General features: G+C 51.7%; 1 protein-coding gene across 8 annotated transcripts in view; it reads left to right on the top strand.

Moving 5' to 3' along the window:
* Nucleotides 1-23,174, top strand: part of LOC119100746 (neuronal acetylcholine receptor subunit alpha-7) — a 48,364-nt gene extending 25,190 nt beyond the window's left edge. The window contains exons 2-11 of one of the 8 annotated variants that reach the window (XM_037223856.1): nt 429-568; nt 5,247-5,291; nt 7,282-7,391; nt 7,702-7,882; nt 8,471-8,543; nt 10,688-10,882; nt 12,400-12,486; nt 12,928-13,014; nt 19,812-19,921; nt 21,452-23,174. In XM_037223856.1, the coding sequence (XP_037079751.1) occupies nt 429-568; nt 5,247-5,291; nt 7,282-7,391; nt 7,702-7,882; nt 8,471-8,543; nt 10,688-10,882; nt 12,400-12,486; nt 12,928-13,014; nt 19,812-19,921; nt 21,452-21,940 (1,517 nt within the window). In that variant the 3' untranslated portion in view covers nt 21,941-23,174. Of the gene's footprint in view, nt 1-428; nt 569-5,246; nt 5,292-7,281; nt 7,392-7,701; nt 7,883-8,470; nt 8,544-10,175; nt 10,371-10,687; nt 10,883-12,399; nt 12,487-12,927; nt 13,015-19,811; nt 19,922-21,451 lie in introns of all 8 variants that reach the window. The other 7 variants (XM_037223855.1, XM_037223857.1, XM_037223860.1 and 4 more) reach the window with 7 other exon arrangements.
* Nucleotides 23,175-23,703: the final 529 nt, after the last annotated feature.

The raw sequence follows: 23,703 nt of genomic DNA, 5'->3' as shown, positions 1-23,703 counted from the left end.
CATATTTGCCTGCTTAGGTGATGATCGCCCGGAGTCTGAGAATGCATGTGTCTTTGCCAAGACACCAAGAGTAAATGTTTTGTGTTGTACGTAATGACATCTTCTTCCCCATAAATCCCATCAACAACATTGAGAGCCGTATCGGCCTTAGTTGCACCACGACAAATACTTCTGCACATCCTGCTTTTCAATAGATCCACCCCCATCCCACCCTCCAAATCGTGTGCTCGGCGTCCATGCCCAGCAACGTCGTTTAGAGTTTTGCGGGATGATGCCGCATTTAGCATCCCGTTAGAGACTGAACCACACGCATAGATCTCCACTATTCAAGTCGTTTTTATGGCGCATGCACGATGCTTGCCAGCAGCTGCTGGTATTAGCATCGATCGAAGCCAATATGCGTGCTTACCAGTATTCCCCTGCCACAGGTTCGGTCCAGGGGCCGCACGAGAAGCGGGTGCTGGAGAAGCTGCTGAACAACTATAACGTGCTGGAGCGGCCAGTGGCCAACGAGTCGGAGCCGATTGTGGTCAGCTTCGGCCTGACGTTGCAGCAGATCATCGATGTGGTGGGTCATCGCCTTTCTCCCGCTGCCCACCCGCGCACGCGTACGCACATGCCACGTGCACGCGTACGCACACACGTGAACGCATACACATGCGAACGCCACGCACACGCGGGTGCACACACTTACCAAAGATCACGTATGGTAGTGGCAATTGACATCCTTGGTCACTCAAATGGCCACTTTAAATAATGCACCACATCATAGCATATCGTTTATTAAATAGCTATAGTTTTTCTCCTGGCCCTGGACATAACTGTCTTCCAAGCGTTTTTTCATAATTCTTTTCCAGCGGTTCGATGAAGTTGTAGTCTCATATGACATTCATAGTTTGTTTACGCCATCCCACTGGTGACACTATAAATTAAATTGTGTTTATCTAATACGGTAGCATGCTGACTACATTCTCATCAAGGCGATTAGACATTACTATACTTCTCAAGCTCATAGGTCGACGCGTATATCGCATACCACGCCAAGACGAATACTCGAACACTACGTGCGTTACATTACGGCTATGAACCATCTATCTACATCCTGACAGGGCGCGCAACAGCTCGCGTGGGAAATAGCAACAGTCTAAATTACCTGCAGCCACCACACCTGAAACCGACAACCTTCTGCACAAGAGCGTTATCAGGAGGCAGCAGGCGGGCCCCGCTCCGACAGGCTGACCGGGCGGTGGCGGCGGCGGCGGCGGCGGCGGCAGCCGGGCCGGCCGTTCGGAGGACCGGCTCGCCGCCATCGACCGCCGGGCTCGGACCGCGCCCGGCCGGCCAACACGTCCCCCGGGGCGGCGGGCTGCGCGGCCGCTGCTGCCGCCGCCGCGCGCCGGTCAGCGAGGTCGGCCTGCCGCAGCTGGGAGCGGGGGGGGGGAGGGGCACCTTCATGGCTGACGTCACCGCCGGGCTGACCGGCCTCGAGGGGTGTAACCACCACGGCACGGTCTGAGCGTCACGACGGAGCCTGATGATCACCAGACGGCAGGCCATGGCCATGATCACCACGGAGGCTAGCCGTGACGGCAGGCACTGCCGACCACGGGAGGGCTGGCGCATCACGATTCACGACAGGATTGTGTAATCGAGGCTGATTACATCCGTCCGCTTCCGCCACTTTGTATTTCCTTCAATTGTTAGTCTCCATTGCCGCGATTGCATGTCACGGGAAACGAAGTGGTTCACCTACCTCGTCACGTGGCAACTGGGACAGTCCACTGAATGATTCACCAAGGAATCGTCCGCACCAGACAGGCACGGCGTCTTCATTCGTAATCGAAGCTGAAATTCTCGGCACCATGCTCACTTGCCCTGACAGGTCCGAAGCGGCGCCAGTCAAGCATACGACAAGTGGCGCAACGTGTCGACTGGCAAGTGGCCGAATGTGTCGACTGGCAATCGTCACGCAGCGTTCATGCCACAGACACCTCCAGCCACGCAACGCGAGCGCCTCGGCCGGCCGCTGTCACGCGATGTTCCGCTGCAATCAACGTCACATTCAGTTTGGAGGCGTCGCTGCAAGGGGTTAAAGAGGTCGTCACATCCACAAGGGCTTGCCATTGGTCAACAGTACTGCAAGTCTAAATTAATTTGAGCTTTGGCAGCTCAGTGCAAATCATCTTGGAGTATTGCATAAGGAAGCAGATGTGTAATTTCAAGCCTTTACTGCAACAAATGGTTACCGGTAGTTGATTGATGCAGATTTGAGGCAAACTGGTGCGGTTGTAAGTAGGAGCGTTCCGCCACTGCCTTGCGTGATCACCCGATCTCAATATTTGCATTTTTGCGGGCTCCACGCATAGTCTTTGTCTTTAAGATTCATGTTCAGATATTATACTAACACGTGATTTAGGATCCACTCCTGAGTCGTGAGCATAAAGTCCTTTGCAGGCGAGTTTACTATCGTCCAAGTCTGAATATGAAGCCTCGAGTTTCGAGTTACCTTCTGTATTTAGCGTCAGACTGTATCTGAAACTGCAAGCGTCTGTCGGCCCGACCCCCTGGGCTGTCTGGGCTCTGGCCTCTAAATCATATAGTTCGCGGTGCTCGTCAACCGCCGATAGTATGCATGCTTTCAGGGGAATGTTTGCTTCCTCCAGGTAGCTTTGGGGCGGGGAAATAGAAAATACAGCAGCCGTATATCTATTAAGCAGAGCCGTGTACTGAAAACTTGAGTTGAACACACATTTCTCGCAATCCTTTGCGGGATGGCTCTATCCGCCGTCTGACGGTAGGCTTGTCCGGATCACCGTCTCAGATAAGCTGTAGTTCCCGTTCTGGAAATAGATGGCAATCCTTCAGCCAGCTTAAGGCTGCGAGGATGTTGGAAACATGCTGAACCGGCTGTGCGAAACAGCTAAACACGTTTTCGTCGCAGAAATAATCACCGCCTGGCAAAGAACAGCCGATCACTGAAATAATTCTCGGAGAAACAAAGGCACGCCTGGCTTTCCTCCCGCTGCTCGACAGTTTATGTGCCCCGTGCTCACATTTTGCTCGAGAACGGCATCTGCAGGGCTGCCACTCGTCGGCGAGGTCGTTCCTCGCATCTGCTGGCCAATACACTGCGGATTGGAATATTTCCTCCGGGGTTCCGCAGCGCACATTGGTGCCGTTCCACCTAAAGCGGCCGCAGTTCCGTAAAAAATTTATCGACGCAGATGCCTGACTGCATCCGACATCCGATTGATTTCAAAGGAAACGAGAATTGCATACTTTATTGCTCTCAATATATCTCTGTAATCCCTGTAAATGAAGAAATACAGAGCGATTCTTTATCATCTTAGTGAGTCAAAGAGCATCTTCCCACTCTCCGTGTAGGCGTAAATCACTCTGCACTGTCGGTGTCCGAGTCCTGCCCCTGCTGTATCAATATGGAGGTCCTTTCACTGATCTGGGTCACTGTCTTCCATCTGGAGCTTATCGCAGCCAAAAGGAATCCATGGATTTAAAATTAATCCGTGGATAGAACCCGACCAGGCCGGGGAATCTCAGATAGGACCGGTTCAGGATTACCATAGATCCAAACTTGGCCAAGAACAATGTGTTGGAGCGGATTAACGAGTGCAATTTCGTGCAGTGGATGTGCACACGTGTGCTATATTTGGCACTTTTGTTAAGGCGGGTTAAATTGTGACGAATTATACACGGAAATGTTCTCGCTGTGACGGAATTGCTCGAAGCGGATCTTATGTTAAAAAAGCGGCATATTGGTGATTAAAATGCATTCTCCTTTTTTCGGTATAGTGTTTCTTCACTATCGTGTTAGATCGTGAAGGAGAGCTCTTCTCCACCAGCTCACGTTCCGTGTCAGTGCAAGACTCCTCTCCACAGTTGGTGTCTACGTCTCGCGCGTTTTCGTCTCAGCGTGGTGTCTAGGCCTTGCACTTCACGTCTCCACTATCCACGCCAGTGTGAAGCACCGCCCCACCATGTGTGACGGTTTGGCGTAGCTCTGTCCTTTTCCTTGTCGGCGCGGAACATTTCTCCTCCACCTGTGTCAGCGCGGATCATCTTCCCACCATTCGCATCAGCGTGGAACAATTTTCCACCATTCACATAATCGTAGAACAGTTCTCCACCATTCACATCATCGTGAAACAGTTCTCCACCATTCACATCATCGTGGAACAGGTCTCCACCACGCGTGTCAGAGCTTCGTGTCTCTCCGCGTCAGTGTGGAACATGTCTCCACCGTGAGCGTCATTGCCGAGCATCCCGACGATTCCTGACAGCGCGGGGAACCCCTCCACCGTCGCCCATCGCAGTCGGTGTGCGGCGCGCGCCCGGCCGCCCGGGCACCGGTGTGCCGCCCGGACAAAGGGGCCGCGCCGCGCCGCCCTGGTCCATTAGCCACTGCTCGGCGGCAGCCGGTGGCGCTGCCCACCCACGATCCGTCACCGGTGACGTACGGTCGGCGCGTAGCCAGCTGAGGTGCCGTCACCTCCGCCCAGAGGAGACCAGGCTGGCGGATGTACCCTGTTGGGTCGCGCTCTGGCGCGCCCCGCCTCGGACTGACCGTCGCGCGCGAAGGGCGTGTCTTGCCGGACTTCGGCGCGCTGGACTGGGGGACGCTGGCTTCAGACGATGCTGGCTGAGTGGTGCACGCCAGCGGGCGTGTTTTTATGTGGAGACACGGCTGGATTTTGCATCAGCTAGTCACCAGTTGTGGCAAGCGTTGGCCGTGGCTGATATAAGCTATTCGAGACCATATGCGGTTTTATACTGAATGCGGTTATGCGGAACCATATGCGGTTTTGCCTGAATACGCTACCATGAGTGGAAGTCAATGGTACACACAAACGCGCCCCCCCCCCCCCCAACCACCCCCCAACCCCCGCACACGCGCACGCATACGCACACGCACACGCACATGCACACGCTCAGGCACACAAAGTATGCGTGCATAGTAAGCCGTGATACAGCCACGTGTGATCGGTAAGCCTCGCAGCACCAGCTCATTCGTGCGATCCGGCACTGAGACGCGCCACGCGCCGCCCCATGGTAAGTTAACGGGCATGAGCAAGCGCAAGGTCTGTCAGGCCAAATGCGCCCCAGCAAGCTGGCGGCGATGGGCTTAGTCCGGTCTGGGCCCGGGTGGCCGCTCGCCTGCCTGCCTGCCTCGCTTGGTCCGATAGTCAGCTGCACCTTACTAACACTGTTTGTTCTCGGTGCTGCCGTAGGATGAGAAGAACCAGCTGCTAATTACAAATGTGTGGTTAAATTTGGTAAGTCGCTGGCTTGACTTTAAATAGATAAGGACTGTTGCCCCCACTGGGTTCTCCGCTTCCAATTCGAGGGCTGCCTCGATCGTTTGCTGTCCTGTTTTGGAGACTGAAATGACAGCAGCTTGATGAGCTTTCTCTTTGCTCGGTGTTTTTACCTAAGGACGTTCCTGTTTCGACCATCGAACCCTGCTGTGGGTGGCATGAGTTCTTCTAAAAAATGTGGTATGCACTTGGCAGAACTGCATGGGTTTTGTACGGTGCATGATTTGCACGCCGTGTTAGTGAGTGTAGCATGATGGGGGAGGGGAGGATTCATGAGTTCATGGGACCTTTCCCTTCCATATGGCAAGGGAAAGGTCCTCATGAACTGTTCCCCTGGACTTCCCGGTGCATGCGTGGTAATGTCATCACGCACGTGAAGTGCAAAGCTCACGGTCAGATTATGGCCTCAGAAGCTGGTCAGTTCAGACTCAGTCATTCACATGGCTAGATTATATTCATATCACGAAATTTATACCACGAAAACACTTCGATCACCAAACATGTTCAACGCTAGATATTTGTGCATGGAACGGTTTCACCCCCGTCCGGCATAGGACTGCCGTGACTCAAGGCCTGACTGTCCGGCAAAGTCGACCTATGCAGCGCAGCTCGATGGCCGACATGTATATGCATTCTTGCTGGCGAGTGTTTAAACTGATTTTGAACTCAGTACATGACAAGTGATTGCACATGTGTCATATATATATATATATATATATATATATATATATATATATGAGCTTGACCTGATCTGCGACGTTGACATTGGCGTTGAGGTCACAAGCAGATAGATCTGCGTATTGGGATACAGGGTTGTATACCGCATTTGTGTGATGTGTCCATGCGATGGGTCCATTGTATCCAGACATATGGCAAGGGAAATGTCCCATGAACTCGGGACTGTAAGAATGTCGCGTCTAGTGAGGGTTCAGGATTTCACGCCACAGACTTGAGCCGTTCGCTGGCTTGAACCAACAGCAGCCTGCGGGCATGTGAAAAATCCCACAGACAGACAGACAGACAGACACATGAGAGACGCCACGTCACGCGTCATGTTGCCTCGTCTGCTCGACGTTACACGTCAACCATTAACGTTGCATGAACGATGTATCGTTGGTTGTTACAGACGGCGTCAGAGCCGCCTTCTCGTTTCTTTTTTATATTTTATTTAACCCTCGCGTAGAGACCTTCCATGGGTAAGATTTCGTTTGGTTGGATTTAAGCAGCTTACTTTAAGCGTACACGGATAAGAAGTGGGGTTAGCTCCATTGACGAACAAAACAGCTGAAGACATGCAGCGAATAGTTCAGTTAATAAAACATTGAAACTATTTCCACGTGAAGAAAAAGCGTCACGGACTGGCAAAAAATATCTTTGTAGATACTTCAGAATTCGCAGTGCATTCTCCTCATCCAATTCGTCCCCTTTTGTGTCAGGCGTCGTCTCTCTACATTACAACACTCCTATGAATTTTGCCTTCATCGTACCCCCGTGGAAAACGACTACCGCAAAGCGGAATTTTCGTTACAGCTTTTTTGCTCATACCGCTACACCCCACGACAGAGCGTCGAAGTGGCCATATTTCAGATATCCGGTCTTGTAAGGGTTGAAAAGCTGCCTTTGACACAGACGTATAACGTTTTTCGCGGTTCCCTTCCCTTCAAAACCACATCAAGCAATATTAGTGTTCAGAAGCGACCCGCTAAACCTACCCAAATATAAATGGGGAATTCCCCAGTAATCTCGGGCTTTTTGAGATAATTGTTTCCAATGCTTCGTCGAACCCTTAATGTTTGAAGCTGAAATTACTCGGAGAGCCTGGGCCCAAAAAAGTTAGAAGGCAACAGCCGTGGCTAACGCTTTACTGGCTCTGAGTCATCCAGACACCGCGCCAGCCGTTGCGTTCTTCAGCATCGCTGCCAGTTGTTAACTGATGGTCTGGATACAGGAGTGGAACGACGTGAACCTACGATGGAATGCATCAGAATACGGGGGCGTTCAAGACCTACGTATTCCGCCAAAGAAGATATGGAAGCCAGATGTTCTTATGTACAACAGGTACAGTGGAGGAGATGTATGTCCTACTTACTAGCTAATTACCCACTTATGTGCCTATTTACCCACATTTCCTTCCTTCTGAATTCTTTGTCTAAAATGTTTGGAGGTAATTCAAGAACTGAATGTTTTTGCAGGTTTTTGCATGGTGACAAGTTGTCCGTTTGTTCACTTGTTCCAGGAACATTTCATCATGCCGTTTCTTCTCTTGCGTCCGCATTAGCCCGTGTGCATTAAAATGAAGCATGGTAGGATGCCGTCGTGTCATGATAGAAACACATCGCACATCTTTGATCCGTGCCGATACTTCCAGTGCTGACGAGAAGTTCGACAGCACGTACCCGACAAATGTGGTGTTGAAAAACAATGGGAGCTGCCTGTACATACCTCCCGGCATCTTCAAGTCGACCTGCAAGATCGACATCACATGGTTTCCATTCGACGACCAGGAGTGTGACATGAAGTTCGGCTCCTGGACGTACGACGGCTGGCAGGTGAGCGGTGCGGATGAGCGCCGGCCAGCCGCCGTACGCTCTTTGGCACGATGCAGGATGCCAAAGATGTGTGGCACGTGCTATAGCGCTCAGGCTTATGGGCGTCACAGCACGCCTGAGAGACATTCGATCGTGCCGCGGCATGCGCAAGACGTGGCAGATCGCGAATCCGTTCGTTTAAATTCAAAGTCCACACTGACACGTCATACCTTTGACGAAAGTGGCTGGTAAGGTAAGTTACTCGAAAAAGGTGAGAAGCTCGCGCGATGTTTAACAGTACCGTTGTGGGCTGGTGCCGCTGCGGTCTCAAGGGTCTATAAACCTATGTGGTCAATAGGTCTAAAGTGCGCCTCATATGCAGCGTCACAGCTCTGACGGCGCCATGACGATATCCCACTGCAAGTACTACTATTTCAGAGCTAGGCTGGCTCAGAGTTAGAACGTGGGATAGTGCAAGGCAAAGCAAGGTTTGCATTTGTACTTACGTTTGTTTGGCCTTGCTTATTTGGCCGCTGGATCAGCTGGACTGGTGTCCGCCTGATGTAAATGACCCCAGTGTACTGAAATGATTCACATCCGTCTTTGCAGCTGGATCTGATTCTCCCAAGCGAGGAGGGCGACGCCAGTAACTTCATCCCGAACGGCGAGTGGACTCTGCTCGGTAAGACCCAGAGGCCTGCTCGGGCAGCCCGAGTCCAGCACGGCGTCTCGAGGGTGCCGCTCGTGTCTCCACACGCGCAGCACTTCTCGACACCTGCAGATGCTGGCCGAGTGGAGCGGCGAACTCGGGGGAAGCGTTTACCCTTGGCTCCACGTGTAATCCGAGCGGTGAGAGTGCGATCCGAAATTTTGGTGAGATCAGCCCAGCACCATGCTGATGCTTACAAACTTCGAGCATCATCTTAACAGAAAATAGCTTTCAGCATGCAGTGGAAATCTCACAGCCTTTTTTCCAAACTAATATTGATCTGTTAGATTCGCAAAAAGAGAACTTAAGATTCTATAATAGCTCTGGCTTTGCCTAGATGTTCTTCACCAGCCTAGCCTCGAGGCTTAATCCGGTAAAATGCAAGAACATTTAAGCGCTCGGAAGTTAAATAAGTTTGTAAACCATAACATACATACACACACACACACACACGTATATATATATATATCTATATATATATATATATATATATATATATATATATATATATATATATATATGTAAACCACACCTTCCGGCAGACGGGTAGGAAATGAACCGGGAAATTTCAGTCAAGCTTTGTGCGCGACTTCTTCGCTTGTTAAATGTCTCACCGTCTAACTAACAGGTAACAAAGAGAACAACGAGATGCAAAATGGCAAAATGATAAAATAAGGACTAATGCTTTTCTGAAGGAGTGACAATTTGCCGAACATCGATATTTTTGTGAAGGATGGGGTGGGGCGGAAGGCATGGTTTGGTGTTGGTGTTTGTGTTGTTTGTGTTCTTGGAGCAGGTACCCATCAGCACATGCCTTCTGGGGTACCGTTATCAAAAGTCAGCAAGAAATGAAAATATCTTGTGCATTCCTAGTAGATGCTGTCGACAACACGGACGCTTAACACAGCTTCCGACTTACTCGCCAGACACACTGTGTAAACTGTAAGCACAAACTGTGCAAGCTGTTTTCATCCAAGTTTGCGCTAAGAACACCTGTTAGCTTGTTATGCTGCGCCGTTGTCTAGTGCCAAAGGGACAACAAAATCTTGTGTCGTCCTTATGTCAAATCCTGCCTATTTATGATTTCACTTATGATTTTAGTCGGTTTTTCAGTTGATCATCGATGACTAAAACAACATTACAGTTGTTCAGTTGGTTATAAAAGGGTTTGGATTGCATGACCTTACCCTTTGTATCCAACTTACCTTTTATTCCAAGACAAGCTGTCGACAGGGCAGAGCGGTATCTCAGATTGATCGTGGCATCCTATGAACAGCGAATGCGCTCTCGCGCGCGGCTTCCATGGTGCTTCATAGGAAATCTCTGCCATGTTAACGGAGACAATGTCACCAACCGGACCATTCAGCACTTCGCTAGCATATGGATCAGACTGCGTGTTAAATGTGGATGTCTCTCACTGCAGATCGGAAGGAACTTGAATGCACCACTGCTTTCTTCTCGTGGCTTCCATGTTAATCCTATACAACACTTAAAACTGCTATTAATCGCACGATGAGCTTAAGATGGGCGAGCCTTAACAAAACCCATTTGTTTCACGAGTTTGCGTGTACCTGCACCCTGTCTGTTACCTGTTCTCTGTTTTAGGTGTACCTGGACAGCGTAACGAGCTTAGTTACGCCTGTTGCCCTCAGCCGTATATCGATATAACGTATAAAATATTGATCAGAAGACGGACGTTGTACTATTTCTCCAATCTGATAGTGCCGTGCGTGCTCATCGCCTCAATGGCAGTGCTGGGGTTCACGCTGCCGCCGGACAGCGGTGAAAAGCTCAGCCTAGGTAAACAGCCGCCTGCCGCGCCAGCAGTGTGTTGCTCGCTCCTCGGAGGATGTCAGAAATGACAACCCCGGAGGATCTCAGAGGTGACGTTGCCGGAGGATGTCACAGCGCCTGGGACACGACGGCTCTCAGTAGCAGCGCCAGACGGCCCGCACCGCCCAGTGCTCTCGGTGCGATGTCCGCCGAATTTTCGAGCCAAATTGGGTTCATCTTGACCCGCATGCGGCGGCCACCCCGATCTCATGAAAGGCGCTCTGACATCTTGCCGGTGGACGCGCTGTGTATGAGCCGCATGTTCACGGGTGCGGATGTTGCAGGGATCCCAGGCCAGCGCAATGAGATCTCGTACGCCTGTTGTCCTGAGACCTACATCGACATCACGTACACTGTCCAGATCCGGCGGCGCACGCTCTATTACCTGCACAACCTGGTCCTGCCCGGCATCCTCATATCCACCATGGTGCTGCTGGCCTTTACCCTGCCGCCGGACTCCGGGGAGAAGCTGACTCTAGGTAGGCAGGTGGGGGGCTGCGCCGGCCCCACCGGCGGCCCGCCGGCTCCTCGCCGCGGCGTCAGCTGCTCTGTCGCTGGCGCGCCGCGCCCGGCTTGCGCTCATGGTCGGCCCGGCCAGCTCAGCTCGTTACGGTCGGCTCTCGGCTCGCAGCTATTGACGTTCCGCGGAGGCAGCGGCCGGCAGCGCCCGCGATGTGTAGGACACGCGGCCGCGTGGTCCGGACGCACCACTCGCTCCTCCGGGTGAACCGGGCGAAGCCGAGCAAATCGTGGCACGGCCATTAAAAGCGGCCGATAATTCAGGCTCCGTTTGAATTGATTCACCCGCGCAATGTGAGGGATAACTCGTCATATGAACATAGCTCTTCAGCCATCACACGGCTCTCGTTGCTGTTGACTCTGATTGTGTTTGTTGTCGTGTGGGCTGCTCTAAGATAGTCATTTAGCAGCACATTAAAATATACATGGCATCAGCAACGAGGCACCCCGTCCATGTTTAAGCATTCCAATAACCCTGAAAATGGAGATGAGACATATATGAGCTGGCCGGAGCTGACCATGAGGTTAACGTAGTTACAAACGCTTCTCAAAACCATAACATATTCGCAACGATTGTATTGCATTTACTGACCAAAGGTCATTGCTAGCATGCGCACTTTGCGCATATAGTACATAAACGCTCAAGTAACGGGTGTGCATTTTGACCTATGCATAACTCAACTCAAACATGAGCACAGGAGGTCACTTAAACGGTCTTTGAGTTTGTGTTTTCTGCATCTGTGGACGTTATACCTCCATCGCCGAGGCGGCTGTTTCGTCTGCCAGTTGTGGCACACCGCTACTCAATGTCATACCTGGGAGCCTTCCTCTCACCTGACCCTGGATATCATCAGGTAACCACTGCGTGCATGCCTGGGGTGCAGTCTCTCTCTCTGATGCATATATCAATGCGTATGAAAATATGCTCTTCTCTGAAGTGCTACTATCGGTCGTTGAGATGAACACCACTTCAGCCTGTCACTCATTGCGTGCGTTCCTTGGCTAACACTGGAATGTATTCACGTGTTCCAGGCCGGGAACTGACGCTGATCCCGTTCAGACCCTGTGTTAGACATGTTCACCCTCCCCCCCCCCCCCCCGACACCGCCACAAACCGCCCATGTCCGCTAGTGTACCGCACGCGTTCCCCCTCCCCTACCCCCACAACCACCGCTTTTGTACGTCCGCTCTTCGCCTAGGCTGTCACCTGTTCTTTGGGTTTGGCTCCCTTGGCTCGGTCGGCCGTTTCTGCTTAGTTCGCTCGCCGGTGGCCGCTTGTGACGCTTCAGGCCGCTCGGGGCCGCGTTTGGTTCGCTCGCCGGTGGCCGCTTGTGACGCTTCTGGCCGCTCGGGGCCGCGTTTGGTTCGCTCGCACCTCGCTGCTTGTGCCAGTGCCGCCTCCGGCCTCTCGCCAGGTGCTCTGTTTGAGCTGGGAGCCGGGCACCACCAGGCAGATAACCGTCTTCTCTCCCGCCAGGCGTCACAGTGCTACTATCTCTGACAGTATTTCTGAACCAAGTCGCTGCAAATATGCCAGAGACCTCTGAGGCTGTGCCCCTACTAGGTAACCTACTAAACCTACTAAACCCACTGCCCCTACTAGGTGGGGCGGAGCTCGTCCAGCATTCAGGGCTCCGACCGATCACTCACCGCGCTAGACTCTGCTCGAATCGATGTGCTAATTGCCGTCAAATAAATCACCAAAAACTGATTTCACGCCCACCCCCGGTGAAATAAATCACGCTACCTAAATTCGTGCCTGCTTTGCTGTCCGCTTTCCGTTCCTGTATACGTTTGCACGCTCTACTCGGTGTGTCCTCCCCGGCGTCGCCTTGGCTTCTGTCCCGCCCGTGCCGGCCAGGTCGTCTCGCACTCGTCTCTCACCCGCCAGTGGCTTCTCTTTCAGAGTGGTGTCTCGAGGCCAGGGCCTGCGCGGAGCCGCCCGCCCGTCTCATCCTCCGCTCCACGCCAGTGCTTCCACTCACTGTTTCCTTTCCTGTTTTAGGTGTTACCATTTTACTATCGCTCACTGTCTTTCTAAATATGGTGGCCGAGAGTATGCCCACTACATCCGACGCTGTCCCACTTATAGGTAAAAACCTCTGTAGACAGCCCTGACACAAACCTTTATTGCGCCAGAGGGGACACCACAAAATTCTCGCTCAAAATTCCTCGGCGAAGGGAGGTATGACGCACAGTGATACGCACTGGCCTTCACTAGTCGTCTACACTGTGTTTCTTTGTGATTTCAGGAGTCACGATTCTACTTTCCCTGACCGTGTTCCACAATCTAGTCGCTGAGACTCTCCCGCAAGTGTCAGATGCAATGCCTGTATTAGGTAGAGAGCCTGCGCCGCCCCGCGCGGCGTGCGCGACGTGTGCGCACCTGTCTGTCGCAGTGGTGCTGCTGAACTCGCTGTGGCCAGGTGTCACCCTGCTGTAGATACATCGATGTGATCTCACTGTGCAACGCTCACCACGACCTCTGCTCTACTCGCAGTGCCCCGCCCTTCTACTCTGTCCCTTAGACCGAGCGTGCAGTTGTGCATCATTTTAGCTTTCGCCCTGGTCACTGCATGTCTTCTCCAGTCGTGTTGCACTGTCTCATTCCAAAGCGGCCGGACCGGCAATCGCAGGAGGGCGGGCCTGACCTGAGCCGTCTCGTTTTGCAGGAGCAGTAATCCCCCGCTCTCTGTCGTTTCGTTTGTGGTAACCGCCGCCTCGCTCAGCGTGCTCGGACGCTAGACCGGTCGTAGGGCAGCAGAACGGTCGCCTGCATGCGATGGTGAGAATGCCACCCGCACCTGGCTTGACTACATCATACCAGCTGCCATGCTCAGGACGCGTTCCACCCCGAACGCACGCCTACCAAACACGGCGCCAAGTGTCCCCGCCTCCACACTACAGGAAAACACCCGCCCACATGTGACCTTATTCGTTCCTTAGCAATAATGCGTTTAGGGGGAAGCATATTTTGCCGAGATTAACTCCCGGTATGGAAGGACATGCCTACCCAGGGCCCCGGGGACGCTGGGGCCCACCATGCATCCCGCCTGCATCTCCAAACGAGTTCCGCGGAGCGCTCGTGTCTCGCTGTCGCTTATCCGGCCATATTTTACCGCGATATTTCCCGAAACTCTGACTTATGTTCCGATGTGACAGAATCATCTCGTACTCTTGCAGCGCTATAAATTTACCCCGGCTGGCACACAATGCCACGAACTTGCCTGAAGAGGGACTGAGATTGGCTCCAAATTTATGTATCCAAGAGCAACGGAGAGAAACCACGTCGGACCCATTTTCTTTGGATGCGCTCCCAAGGTAGCCCTGGCCATCGTGTTTTGATGGCGATTTTGCTTTTTAACAACTTGCTGCGTTTTTCCTTGCTAGCACCCTTCATATAAGAGAGCTCACTCCAGAAATGAGCGTCTCCCTGGTTTGTCGAGTTACACGGGATAAGTCAAATTTAAATGTAATCTCAAGAAGGTGAGTGGTCGTTGGAGATTTTAATTGGATCGAATTGCAAGCATTTTAGACTGTTTCATTAAGATCGTAGATGAAGTCCATTTCATGTTGAACGGATTTCGACATGTGTGCGTGTTCAGCAGGCAACGAATATGGGTAATGTGATATAATTCCCAAAGGTAAACATCTTAGCGATAACTAGATGGCTACAAATATCGGCACAACTGTTCCAAAATGACCTGTATGCCACTGATGTGGAGAGTTGTTAATAGATGAGCCGAAACGCTTAAGTCACTTCAGTGGGATAAAATAATTGTTTACCCAGAATTTTGATTCGGCCTGATTATCGACTAAAAATGGCCTTGCTTTGACTCAGAGTCGTCTGCTATGAACAGTATACCGAGCAAATTTCATTGAAATAAACCGATAAAAGAACTAACAGAATGCATGCAGACGCAGAACGCAGGTTTTGAGCTGCGTTCGAGGCATGCATAATTAAGCCTACTCTGGCTAGCTGCTACAGCTCTCTGATGTGTACAGAATGATGGCATAATACTGATGAAACGCAATTCGGTCATGGGATGACATACTGAATACCACGCGACACTGGTCCTTCTACCAGCCACTCGCTCAGCACAAAATGCTTTTTGCATGGCTATCTTGAGGAACTTGATGAACCATTTTCCTTGAAAACAAAACGTTGGACTTGTTCATCGGCACAGGCTCATCACAAGTGTTGCGAAAATTCATGCTTCTTGAACCAGGCAAAAAATTGTCTGATTTGCATATTTAACCCTAACACAATAAGAACGGCAATATCGTCACTTTTGGCACCTTGTATTCAGTTGATCTTGCTGTGACGTGGTGGCCAACTGCACTGCGATGCTTGAAGGTGGCATCAGAAATGCTACCATCCTAGAAAAAACTGTCATCTAGAGGTGCTCACGGGCAAAGTAATCTTTACCCAATCCACACCCTACCCATGGTGCTGTGCCCATATCCACACCCTACCCATGTAGCTGTGCTCATATCCATACGCTACCCATGGAGCTGTGCCCATGTCCACTCACTACCCATGGCGCTGAGCCCATACACTACCCATGCTTATCAGTTCCACCCACCCTTTACTCACCTGTTTGCATTTGCCAGCACTCTAGTCTAGGTTTCTGATGGGTTTCGGGTAAGCTTGCGACCAAACTTTTGTCTTGTGTTAATCATTGAAAAGCAACGCGAATGAAGGTAAACGTATATTTTGTAACCCAAGCAGTTGAGTAGTTGAGTGAACACTGCTTTTATCGTCCAAGGAGCTCTGTGCTGAAGCGAAAACGTCGTAGGGTTGTTATGCATTAAATAATGAAAGATTGGGGAATTTAAACTGGCTTAGAAGCGCTGAGTTTACCCAGCTTTTGAGGCACTGAACCAAAACACCGATTTTTTAGTTGGCCGTTCGATCCCAACACGCCTGGAGCGTTCCACTGTTGTTTGCTCACGCTTTAAAGTTCAGAGTCGGGACATATTCTGTAGATGTTGTCTGAACTGGCAAGCGCCGATGCGGGTATGCTTCGGCACATTTAATCTTCGGCGTAATATAAGTCTGCATTACGATGCACTAACAAAGGATGCGCAAAAGAAATTGCACGACAGATTGCGCGAATATGACGTTTTAGCCTCTTAGAAACAAACAGAAATGAAGACGTGTCCTCCTCGTTGAACTGCTCCACCACTATTTTGGTGATCATCTCTAACATGCCGTGACCCATGCCTTCCATCCGGTCGCCTGGTCAGATTCTGTTGCGCAGCCGAATAACAGCCGCACGAAACTCCGCCAACCAATAGGAGCCTCATTTCGCTCGGCCGAAGTTCGTATCCGGAATATGCGCGCGCTTCAGCCGCAAATCAAGCGGCGAATAGCGAATGTCTGCTTCTGAAACTCCTTAAATAACTGAGATCACGGAGATGAGGCCGGCCGTCGCGCTGGGAGGCGAGCCGGTTCTCCGGCCGTAGGCGTGTCTCGTCTGGCTGGACATCCCCAAGCCAGGACGAAAGGCTTTCGCTCCGAGTGGGCGGAAGAGCCACGTGTTTGACGGCGGCAGGCAATGTCTCCTACCAGCACGACTTGGCTCACGAGGCAAAATTGCGCTGACCATGCGCCATTTATTCACTTCGGAGGCGGAGGTGCTTTACGGAAGTCCCATATCTTGGTCTGAGCCGGTTTGGGGAGGAAGCCGTCCGCTGGCCTATGGTGGTTTGGGAGGGTCCATCTCCCGGTCCGAGTTGGCCTTGGACGCTTGTCTCCGGACCAGAGCAGACTTGACAAGTCGCTCCACACGACACCCTCAGCGTCAGCTCAGCCACCAGACGCCAGACCAGCCATTGTCCATAACTCAGTCAGGCCGGCGGGCCCGCGACCGAACTTGGATCTTTACATCCCAATCCAGCTCGTCTTCAGAGAAACCTTACGACCTCGGAGATGAACCGCCTCACGGTCCGTGCCGGACAGTTTGCACTGAATGCCGGTACCTCGGGGTCGGCCCTCATATGTTCGCGATGCCTACATCCCGCTGCAAATGCCAAACCGAAACTCACAAAGTTCTGCAACGCGCGCGGCCCACTGCACAGCAAACTCAGCCGCCTCGTGTCCAGTAGGGCACGGATCACGTATTTCGGCTGCTAGTCCGCGTAATCCATAATGCATGCTCTATTTGTGCCATGCCCAGCTTCATGTTGCATGGAAGCATGGCCGGATCCGCCTGCGCGTCCCTCAGCCGCGGCTGCCCGCGGCTGCTTTTGCGCTTCCCCTGTAGCTGTAGATGAGTGGATCACTGTCCGGTAACAGGCAATGTATCTGATGTGCGCATAAAACTAAAACAGCTGGTCACAAGTGCGCCGCCAACCTTCCCCTGCTTACCCTCCCCCTTCCCCCCCCTTCATCGCTTTCGTATTCTCTCTCCTCTCCCTCTCGCTTTCGTACCTCTGTTTCTCTGTATCTCTCCTTATCTCTCCCTGCTCTCCTCTTTCTGCTCACTCCCTGTTTCTCTCTGCCTCTCTGGGCTCTTCTCTATTTCCCCCCCCCCCCCTCTCTCTCTCTCTCTCTCTCTCTCTCTCTCTCTCTCTCTCTCTCTCTCTCTCTCTCTCTCTCTCTCTCTCTCTCTCTCTCTCTCTCTCTCTCTCTCTCTCTCTCTCTCTCTCTCTCTCTCTCTCTCTCTCTCTCTCTCTCTCTCTCTCTCTCTCTCTCTCTCTCTCTCTCTCTCTCCCTCTCTCTCTCTCTCTCTCTCTCTCTGTGTCGCCGCATGAACAGCGGCGGTTTCTTTAATAATCACATGCTTCTTGCCAATCGGCAAGAAGCCCCCGCTACATGGACAACCCTGCCACAAATGTCCAGTATCGGAGCGACGGATGTCACACTAGCGCGTGCGCACTTGTGGCTAGCTTAAACGTGGCGGACTAACGTGAACCCGAACCGGTCTGGGTGATAAGACAATGGGGACATGGCTCTAGTAAGCCAGTCACTATACAATCCTACAGTCCTGTGGTGTCCCCTCTACCGCGTCAAAACTCTTCCATTACTACAGCAATGTTCATTTATGGAACTTTTACAGTCACTTCTTAATGTTTGTTGCCAGTTGAGAGATCCCTTTTTAAGATGGTTATCTATGTTAAACGGTGCTTAAAATATGCATGCATTAAACCGGAGATCTAAATAAAGGGAATGCGTTTACACGTATTCCTTTAAAATGTTAATATTCGAGCTAAAAATAGATATAAGATGACAAGCCTACTGCTAATGCATGGCTCATGTCATTCAGATGTTTGAAGCATGCATATTTAACCCTGTCGCTCTTCCCATAAAACGCCATTGCTATATCCACTGTTACTTCTTGAGCCCAAACTGCGTGTACTTTCTCTTCACTTCGTCAGATATATTCGCTTGAATTCATAATACAAGTATGACGATGATTTCTTCACATTTAACGGGCAATACGTGAATTCTTTGTGCCCTCACTCAGTGCTCATCTCAAACGTGCCATGTTTTCTTGGTGCTGTCTTTGTGTCATCTTGCATGTTTCTGTAATAACAAAAAATGGGGGGTATTATCCGCAAAGAAAAGCCTGCCTAGCGTGCATATACCCGGGCAGTCCACAAGTCCACGCGGGGTCCACAGGTCAGGCCCTCGCGGGGTCCACAGGTCAGGTCCTCGCGGGGTCCACAGGTCAGGTGCGTGCGGGGTCCACAGGTCATATCCATGCGGGTCCATAGGTCAGGTCCATACGTAGTCCACAGGTTAGGTCCATGCGAGGCCCATAGGTCAGATCCATACGCAGTCCACAGGTCAGGTCCATGGGGGGTCCATAGGTCAGGTCCATGCGGGGTCCGCAGGTCAGGTCCATGCAGGGTCCACAGGTCAGGCCCATGCACTGCGGTTATGAATTGGAATGTGCTCAACAGTGAATGAAGGATAAAGTATTCCGCACATGATCTTCTGCTAGCCGTTGCGACCATTGATAATTCGCTGAGATAGTAATTGCAGCAATAGCTGCGTTGTGCAACTGTACGTGAGCAGGCGTCTCTTTGTTGGAGCTCGTCACAGGGCTCCGGCTTGGCGTCCGACTCTGTCATAGCTACTGTAATCGCAGTGGGTTTCAAAGAAAAAGGAAACAATTTGGAAAACGATGCGTCATCGTCTGCCTCTACTTATTCAGGGACCAGTTTCAAAGTTTCGGGCAAAGTTTCGTACCTGTGCTCTTCAAGGCTTAGAGACGGAAAGTGTCCTGCAGCCACTCAGAGGAGTTGGTTAAAGGTGTGAAAACATGCTGTTGCTTGCCGCAGGGTGGTTAGGATGCCTCTCACAGTAACAGCAAGCCCCAACATCCTACTTGGAACAGCATACCTCACGGCACATTTCTGATCCCGTGCCCCATGGTCAAGCATAGGGGAAATTCTAATCCTTTCGTTGATTACGACAAGGCAAAATACGTCTACAGCACATCGCAACAGAAAAATGCCCTCATGTTGGCACTGCCTCGTACGCCGGGACAAAACTACGGTTCACTCATGGGGATGCAAACTTCTAGCTGATATAGGGTATCGATTTTCTGACATAAAAGCAAAACCTTGTTACGGCTCACTCCTCTGACAGCAGACTGGCTCTCCGCTATCGGCAAGCGCAACAGATTAGCGTCCATCCTATTGGTAGTTTGCATTGCAACACATAGGGATTTCTTGGCCTCTGCACTTACATTGTGAACGCATATGAATGGGGAATGGGTAGCATAAATGTGGGGTATTTTTGAGTAGCAAATGAATTTAAACAGTATCCAAGCAAGAAAACATGGCACGTGAATGACTGCGTGGGGTATTTCAGTTGTCTTCATGCCCCACCCGGAAACCATCATTTCGTGCTGCTAACGCCATCTGTGTTGCTAGGGACGTACTTTAACTGCATAATGTTCATGGTGGCGTCATCGGTGGTGAGCACTGTTCTCATCCTGAATTACCATCATCGGTCTGGCGAGACCCACGAAATGGCACCCTGGGTAAGTTAAAAAACACACACACACACACACTTTCCTTACTCGGGTACCCATGCCACCATGCTATAAGCCCAGCAGTGACACACGCACACCCTGTACCTACGGTTCTGCGTTTTGTACCACTGGTCATTATGTGGTATCGGTTTGCTCCGCGATCCACCTCTTTGAAACTTGCAGGGAGCTTTTCTTTCAGAGGGCTCCATTTCTATTTCAATCTAGCTGTCTGAAATGTAGGATTCTTGTTCACTTTGGTAAATACAGATTTCAGACGGTTTCGCGCACATAAATGTTAAATTAACACGCGCTCAGGTAGGGGGTCAAACTGATCCCCCCTCCGAAAGTTTTTCCAAAATGAGTTCCGATGCTTTCCTAGGAAACAAAAATATTGAATGAGCAAATTGTGCGGAGCTAAGGTCAGATATGAAGGTCAGACCAAGGTCGAAACCAACCTGTTTTATTCTCAAGGGCTTGCTGTATAGGAGAGCTCCTGGTGCTCATTTCAAATTTATTGATAGCAGGAACCGCTTTATACATCCTCCAGGAGCTTTTTGAAGGCTACCATAGGTCATTGACCTAGTACAGCGCAAGTCAACATTTTGTTTTTGGACATGTTGCGTAGCGCTGCCTGTCGCTTATTTAAACGTAAAACTCAGGGCAGTCTTGCATGATTTTGGTCACCATGACCTTTAAAAGGTCAAACAAGGTCTTTGACCTTAGATGATGATGTGACCTTTTGCTTAGAAACAGTTAACTAGGTTCTGGGGCACTTTGGAGACCAACCTGAAATTTGACCTTGTTTGATCTTCTTTAACCCGAAGTTCATCACCTAGGGACCTTAAACTTTTCCCTAAGTGAGGTCACGTACAGTTCAATACACCCTGCAAATTTGGTGTTTCTAGCTTTTTTAGTTCCCGAGATCTCATGAGGGTCAAATTGCCCCCCCCCCCCCCCCACCCACCCACATGAGTGAAGGGTATCTAGCCGGCCACCCGCACGTGTGTTAAGTTTCTGCTACGTGTTTGGAGAGTCAGAGGTACAGGGTCTGATTCCTTGTGGTGTCCGGCCTTCCTACCAGGGTGAAAGACACGCGACACCATTAAGCCTCAGCATCTGAGTGCGTCGTGAAGTCCCCAATGGTCACAACAACAAATTGGGTTCGGGGAGCTCCCATAGTTTGAGGTGGTAGCTGTCTTGTTTTCATCGTCAGTCAAGCTCATTGGCTGTCGTGCTTTCCGTGCAGTGCCGTCGTATAGCTACGCTTACAGAGGTTAGTTTGGCGCCGACCTGACAGGCGGCTGGGCGGCACGCTCGCTCCTGAGTGCAGACACCGCTAGGGTCTGTGAGGCGAACATCCCGTCAGCTTTGGGGGAGACTGCACATTTGCGTGTGCTTTGTCCATATCAGTTATCATCACAGTGGGCGGGCTCCCAGTCAACCTGAGTCTGGACTCCAACAACACTTACTGTGGAACCGGACCCCTACGACTGGCCTGCCGCTGCTCCCTCCTGACCCGGTCCGTGGCGTCGCCACCAGGTGCGGAGCGTGTTCCTGCAGTGGATGCCGTGGCTGCTGCGCATGTCGCGGCCGGGCGAAAAGATCACGCGCAAGAACATCATCATGAACAACAAGATGAAGGAGCTGGAGCTGAAAGAGCGCTCCTCTAAGTCGCTCCTGGCCAACGTGTTGGACATGGATGACGACTTTCGGGGCCTGGCGCCGGCGCCGCTCTCGCTGGCCGCCAACAGCGCCGCCTACACGCGGCTGCCGCCCGGCCAGTCGGTCGACGACCTGGCAGCGCCCGGCTGCATGGCAGGCTGTGCGCGTGAGCTGCACCTGATCCTGCGCGAGCTGCGCACCGTCACCGACCGGCTGCGCCAGGAGGACGACGAGGCGGTCGTCACCAGCGACTGGAAGTTCGCCGCCATGGTGGTAGACCGCCTGTGCTTGATCGTGTTCACGCTGTTCACTGTGGTGGCGACGGTGGCCGTGCTGCTGTCGGCGCCGCACATCATCGTGCCGTGACGTCAGCGCGCGCTGCGACACGTCAGCGTGACGTCAGCGTGACGTCAGCGTGACGACAGCGTGACGCTGTTAGGCGACAGCGGACGCGCGCCTCGCCGACAGTGCTGTCTGCTCAAGGCCGGCGGCGCGCCGGCCGTCATCGCCACCTGACAATACTGACGGCAATACTCGATCCCGTCTTGTTACCCTGTAGCTCCAGCCATCCCGTCTCCATCTCTGCCCTTCTTCCCGGCCAGGCCAGTCGAGTCGGTATTTTTAGCATTACGGGTAGTCGGGTGCGAGTGATCCCCGGCCTCACCACGTCGGAGCCAAATTACAGTGGGGTGTAAGGCAGTAGAGTCTCGTGCGCTCGAGCAGTTCGAGGAGCGGGCGCGCTAGCCCGTGCAAGCCTGCTCCCCATGTCTAGACCAGCGTGTTTCTGTGATTCTTCATCGGTATTCACCAGCTGAGACGCTGTGTCGGAGCCGCGCCGCCCTTTGCTGGAATCCTTGCCTTCTGTGATGCTTTGTTTCCATTCATATCGATTCAGACAATGACATAGGCTGGAGCGCGTTTTACGACGCGACGCAGGCGCGCGATAGCACATGTTTATCGCGGTCTGTGCAGCCCTGTTTTGATATTGATCATGAGACCTGCCGGTGGCGTACTTGTCAGATATTTATACCGAGCCTTGTCGCTTTCATGCTAGGAGGTATAGTTGGGCTCATTTCAGTGACCGTTCTTCCGAGTATATCAGCATTGTTCTTAGACTTTGAATGTCCATGGTTTTATGAATAATGAGGATTTTCTTCTGAATGTTGCGCAAGAAAAAAGAGGAGATCATAATCGTTTTTTAGACCGTATCAAATCTGGCGATCGATTGAACTCGAAGAAAGGAACGTCACAATTAAGCATAAATAATCTCCCGATTTGTTTCTCATATGACCTCGGTACTTGTGAACGTGTTAACAGCACACGAAGACACTAGCACGTCGGCTGCCGAGGGCAAGCAAGCACCAAAGGCCATCCATCAGCTAGAGAGAACATTGGCTGTCGTAAAACGTACTTGAGTGGTGTAGGTTGTTTGTGACCTGTCAGATATATCGGCAGCGGCGGTTTGTGGCGGTCACTGTCCATGTTGTTCGTTCCACAGTTGTGTTTTCAACGCTTAGAACTCGCAAGTTCATCTTCGCTGATTTCGCCGAAACTAAGGCTGACCGAAAGCTTAATCTGGAAAACGAATACAACCACCGAGCGTGAGTATTTCCGAACTCCTTGTGGCAACGGTGTGATAGCCGTCCTACCCTCGGATCTTGTAAGCTACTGGAGGTTAATCACTAATGTAACGGTCATCTATGCTCAGGTGATGATGGGCGAGGGCGCGGGCCGAATGAGCTTTGTCTGAGCCGTGATAACGGCCATCTATGCTGAGATGATAATGGGCGAGGCCGCGGGCCGAATGAGCTTTGTCTGAGCCGTGATAACGGCCATCTATGCTGAGATGATAATGGGCGAGGCCGCGGGCCGAATGAGCTTTGTCTGAGCCGTGATAACGGCCATCTATGCTGAGATGGTAATGGGCGAGGGCGCGGGCCGAGTGAGCTTTGTCTGAGCCGTGATAACGGCCATCTATGCTGAGATGATAATGGGCGAGGCCGCGGGCCGAATGAGGATTGTCTGAGCTGTGATAACAGGCTTAGCTCGGAGTTTGAGCGGCCTGGCGCAGACCAGTGCGTGTAACGTTTCCAGTAATGTTGTCATGCTTTCTAGTCCACCCAGCCACA

This window comes from Pollicipes pollicipes, unplaced genomic scaffold, assembly GCF_011947565.3.
Source record: "Pollicipes pollicipes isolate AB1234 unplaced genomic scaffold, Ppol_2.1 Scaffold_4881;HRSCAF=5763_pilon_pilon_pilon, whole genome shotgun sequence".
In the NCBI taxonomy this organism is placed as follows: domain Eukaryota; kingdom Metazoa; phylum Arthropoda; class Thecostraca; order Pollicipedomorpha; family Pollicipedidae; genus Pollicipes; species Pollicipes pollicipes.
The sequence above is the reverse complement of the archived record's forward strand: the minus strand, read 5'-3'. Positions and strand labels throughout refer to the sequence as shown.